General features: G+C 57.6%; 1 protein-coding gene across 1 annotated transcript; it reads left to right on the top strand.

The window, feature by feature from the left end:
• Window positions 1-383: 383 nt before the first annotated feature.
• LGALS7 (galectin 7) lies at window positions 384-2,665 on the top strand. Its single transcript, XM_025269078.2, has 4 exons — window positions 384-495; window positions 892-980; window positions 1,648-1,849; window positions 2,481-2,665. Exons 1-4 carry the CDS (start codon window positions 481-483, stop codon window positions 2,592-2,594), a joined length of 420 nt encoding a protein of 139 aa, XP_025124863.1. The 5' UTR covers window positions 384-480; the 3' UTR covers window positions 2,595-2,665.
• Window positions 2,666-3,710: the final 1,045 nt, after the last annotated feature.

Raw genomic sequence — 3,710 nt, 5'->3', positions numbered from 1 at the left:
AGGAGCATCAACTGGAATTTCAGGGGAGACCCATCCTTAGCCCTAGGCAGCAGGTCCTAACCTGGGAGAGAGGGTGCAGAGTTTGAGCTCACAGCTTCGCCTCTCAGGACTCAAATTTTCCATGATGGAATGGATGTGCGAGTCTTCTCTCTCCACCAGGCAGCAGGAAGGTAGGGCTGGAGGGATGGTGTCTCAACAAGCCTTCCATGCTGTGTGCTGTGCTGGTATGGTTATTATTGTTAACTGTCTCTATCACTATTAGCTCAAAGGGGAGGGACCGTACACCTGGGAATCCTCAGGATGACAGGGGCATCAGAGGCCCTAGAAAGAGAGTGCTGGGCCAGCATGGCCCCAGGGTCTGTGCCAGGTGTGGGTGGTGGGTGTGGAAAGGGTGAGTCACCAGGGCCAGGCACACCCTGCTTTGATTTAAGGTCCCAGCAGCCATGCCCCCACTGCCACTGCCATCCCGCTGTTCCAGCCATGGCCGGGAGCTTTGTGAGTGCTTGCAGTGTGGGGGCTTGAGGGGTTTGGACCCAAGGCTGCACTGGCAGAGGGGAGGGGCTGGAGCTTGGCTCAGGGCTCCTGTTTCACGGAGAAAGCGGGTGCTCCGTTGTGCCAGAATGTTCTGGGCTGCCGTTTCTGGGTTCACCCAATCCATCCCCACGCTCTCCCCCCTCCCCCCATTGATTCCCCTTACTGTCTATCTTTCTGTCCCTCTGAGTATCTTCCTGCTGAGTCTCTGTGTTCCTATGCACCCCCGGCTCTCTTTCCCGTGTCTCTGTGCCCTTTCTTCTCTCTGATTCTGCTGCTCTGCGTCCTGGTCATGTTCTCCACACAGCTGACCCACTTGTCTCTCTCCTCTGCCTCCCTGATCCACTCTGGCTGCTGCAGAACGTCCCCCACAAGACCTCGCTGCCCGAGGGCATCCGAGTGGGCACTGTGTTGAGAATTCGTGGTTTAGTCCCCGACAAGGCTGGCAGGTGAGACCCCCGAGCCTCAGCGGTAACGGGTGGGAGGTTTCCAGGCTCAGTGAACCCCACTTTTACAGCCCAGAGAACAAAGCCCCAAGACAAATTTGCCCACCAGGATCTTGGAATCCCCAGGCTATTTCTGCCCTTCTGGAATCTGATGTCTTCACTTATCTGTCCCATGACTGTGCAGGTGGGGACCCTACATCAAAGAATCTCGGGGTTCCAGGGCAATCTCATGACAAGTCCAAGTGCACAGCCACTCTGGAAATATAACCTATGAATCAGAGGTGCCCTGGGCAGCATGTAGGAGGCCTAGGCAATCAATCCTAGGGCTTCCTGGGTGGGGATCTTCAGGATTTCTGAGAATCTACAGTGCCTGGGAATTTGAGGGTCCCTGGTATTGTCCCAGCCCTCTGGGAACTGGGAGCACCCTGGTCTTCAGGACCATGAGTCCTTGGCATCTCCCAGACTCTGGAAATGAGGGGGACCCAGGCCCTGGTCTAGGTGAGTGTCCAGGTCTCCCACTGATTTTTGGGTGCCGTGGGATCTGGGCTCCATGGTCTCCAGTCCATCTCCCCTCTTTCCCTGGTGTGTGGCTCTCACGTTCCTGTAAATATGGATGTGCTCTGGCAAAGGGTAACTCCTCTATCCAATGTTCTTCTCCACCACCTGCCAGGTTCTACGTGAACCTGCTGTGCAGTGAGGAACCAGGCAGTGATGCCGCCCTGCATTTCAACCCCCGCCTGGACGAGTCCACGGTGGTCTTCAACACCCTGGAGCGCGGCACCTGGGGCGCAGAGGAGCGGGGCTCAGGCATTCCCTTCCAGCGAGGGCAGCCCTTCGACGTGCTCCTCATTGCCACCGAAGAAGGCTTCAAGGTGTGTCTCTTCCACAGGGCGGGCTCCAACACCCACATCTCTTCCCTGCCAAGGCCAGGAAGGCCCTTGGCAGAGGTTGGGATCAAAGGCGTGGCCAAGGTGGGCAGGGCCTCCCCAGTTCCTCACCTCCTCTGGCGCAAGCGCACTACTGTCAGAGGGCAGGCATGTGTCGGTAGCAAGGACGAGATAGTGAGAGCCAAGTGCTCAAAGGGTGGGAGTCCAGCCAGAAGATGTGGACATCCTCTATCCTGTTCCCTGTCCACTGGCGTCTGAGGTAGCAGTTCTGGGACAGGGAAATGGACGACTTGGAAGACAGGACCCCGAATAAGTCCCAGCCGCGGGTGGTCACTGAAGACCCTCCACTACCCAGGCTGTTCTTCACTTTCTGTGAGTCCTAGGAAGGCGATGCATCCAGGAATCCTGGCAACTGCATCACTGCCAAAGCTTAAAAAGCACTCAGGTGTCAACAATGAACTCATTTAATCCTCATGACAAGGGGCTTCATTGAATACTAGACCTCTTTTTCACTGGGGGCTTGCGTGCGTGCCCAGGTCACGCCGCGTGGGCACGAGCCGGGAATAACCCGGCAGGTGCCTGGGGAACCTTAAGCAGTGTCTCCTCGTCCCTGCAGGCGGTCATCGCAGACTCTGAATACCACCACTTCCGGTACCGGATCCCGCCAGGGCGCGTGCGCGCGTTGGAGGTGGGCGGGGACCTGCAGCTGGAGTTGGTGAAGATCTTCTGAGCCTTCCCAGGAGGGCTGGCGGAGACCCGGGGCAGGGGTCTTGGATGGCAAATAAAGTCTTTAGTCCCTCATCTGTGCGCCTCTCTTGTGTCAGTGTCTCCTTCATATAGACGAGAGTAGCAAGTTCAGAGAGGTGAAGTTAAAGTCGCTCAGTTGTGTCCGACTCTTTGCGACCCCATGGACTATACATTCCATGGAATTCTCCAGGCCAGAATACTAGTGGGGAGCATTTCCCTTCTTCAGGGGATCTTCCCAACCCGGGGATCGAACCTAGGTCTCCCGCATTGTGGGCGATTCTTAACCAGCTGAGCCACAAGGGAAGCCCAAGTATACTGGAGTGGGTAGCCTATTCCTTCTCCAGCGGATCTTCCTGACCCAGGAATCGAACCGGGGTCTCCTGCATTGCAGGGGGATTCTTTAACTGCGCTATCAGGGAAGAGAGGTAAAGACAATGGCTAATGGTCACAAAGTGGCCCAGGTGGGTCCGACCCTGAATCTCCGAGGGCAATTTCTATTCCTGGAGGCTTGGAGAGGGTGGGGGTGGGGCTTTGACTCGCCTTCCTGCTGCACTTTACGGAGGAGCCGGGTGATAATGCGGTGGAGTTGACTGAGGGAGTCTGGAGGAGCCCAAGCCCTCACCAAAGCGATGGACATGAGTTTGAGTAGGCTCCGGGAGTTGGTGATGGACAGGGAAGTCTGGCATGCGGCAGTCCATGGGGTCTCAAAGAGTTGGACACGACTGAGCGACTGAACTGAACTGAAGCCCTCCCTTGGGCTTCCCAGGTGGCTCAGTGGTAAAGAACCGACCTGCCAGTGCAGGAGATGCAGGAGACACGGGTTCAATCCCTGGGTCTGGAAGATCTGGAGGAGGAAATGGCAACCCCCTCCGGTATTCTTGCCTGGGAAATCTCATGGACTGAGGAGCCTGGCGGGATATGGCCCACGGGGTTGCAAAGAGTCTGAGCACGAATTACTACTAAGCCCACCCTTGGCGCCCCCTCTGAGGGTATAACAGCCACCACCCCCTCCCCCGCCTCCACCCCCCCCGCCTCCACCCCCCCCCCGCCTCCACCCCCCCCCCCGCCTCCACCCCCCCCGCCTCCACCCCCCCCGCCT

The sequence above is a fragment of the Bubalus bubalis genome, chromosome 18 (assembly GCF_019923935.1).
Source record: "Bubalus bubalis isolate 160015118507 breed Murrah chromosome 18, NDDB_SH_1, whole genome shotgun sequence".
Taxonomy (NCBI): domain Eukaryota; kingdom Metazoa; phylum Chordata; class Mammalia; order Artiodactyla; family Bovidae; genus Bubalus; species Bubalus bubalis.
This window is presented reverse-complemented; position numbering and strand designations above follow the sequence as displayed.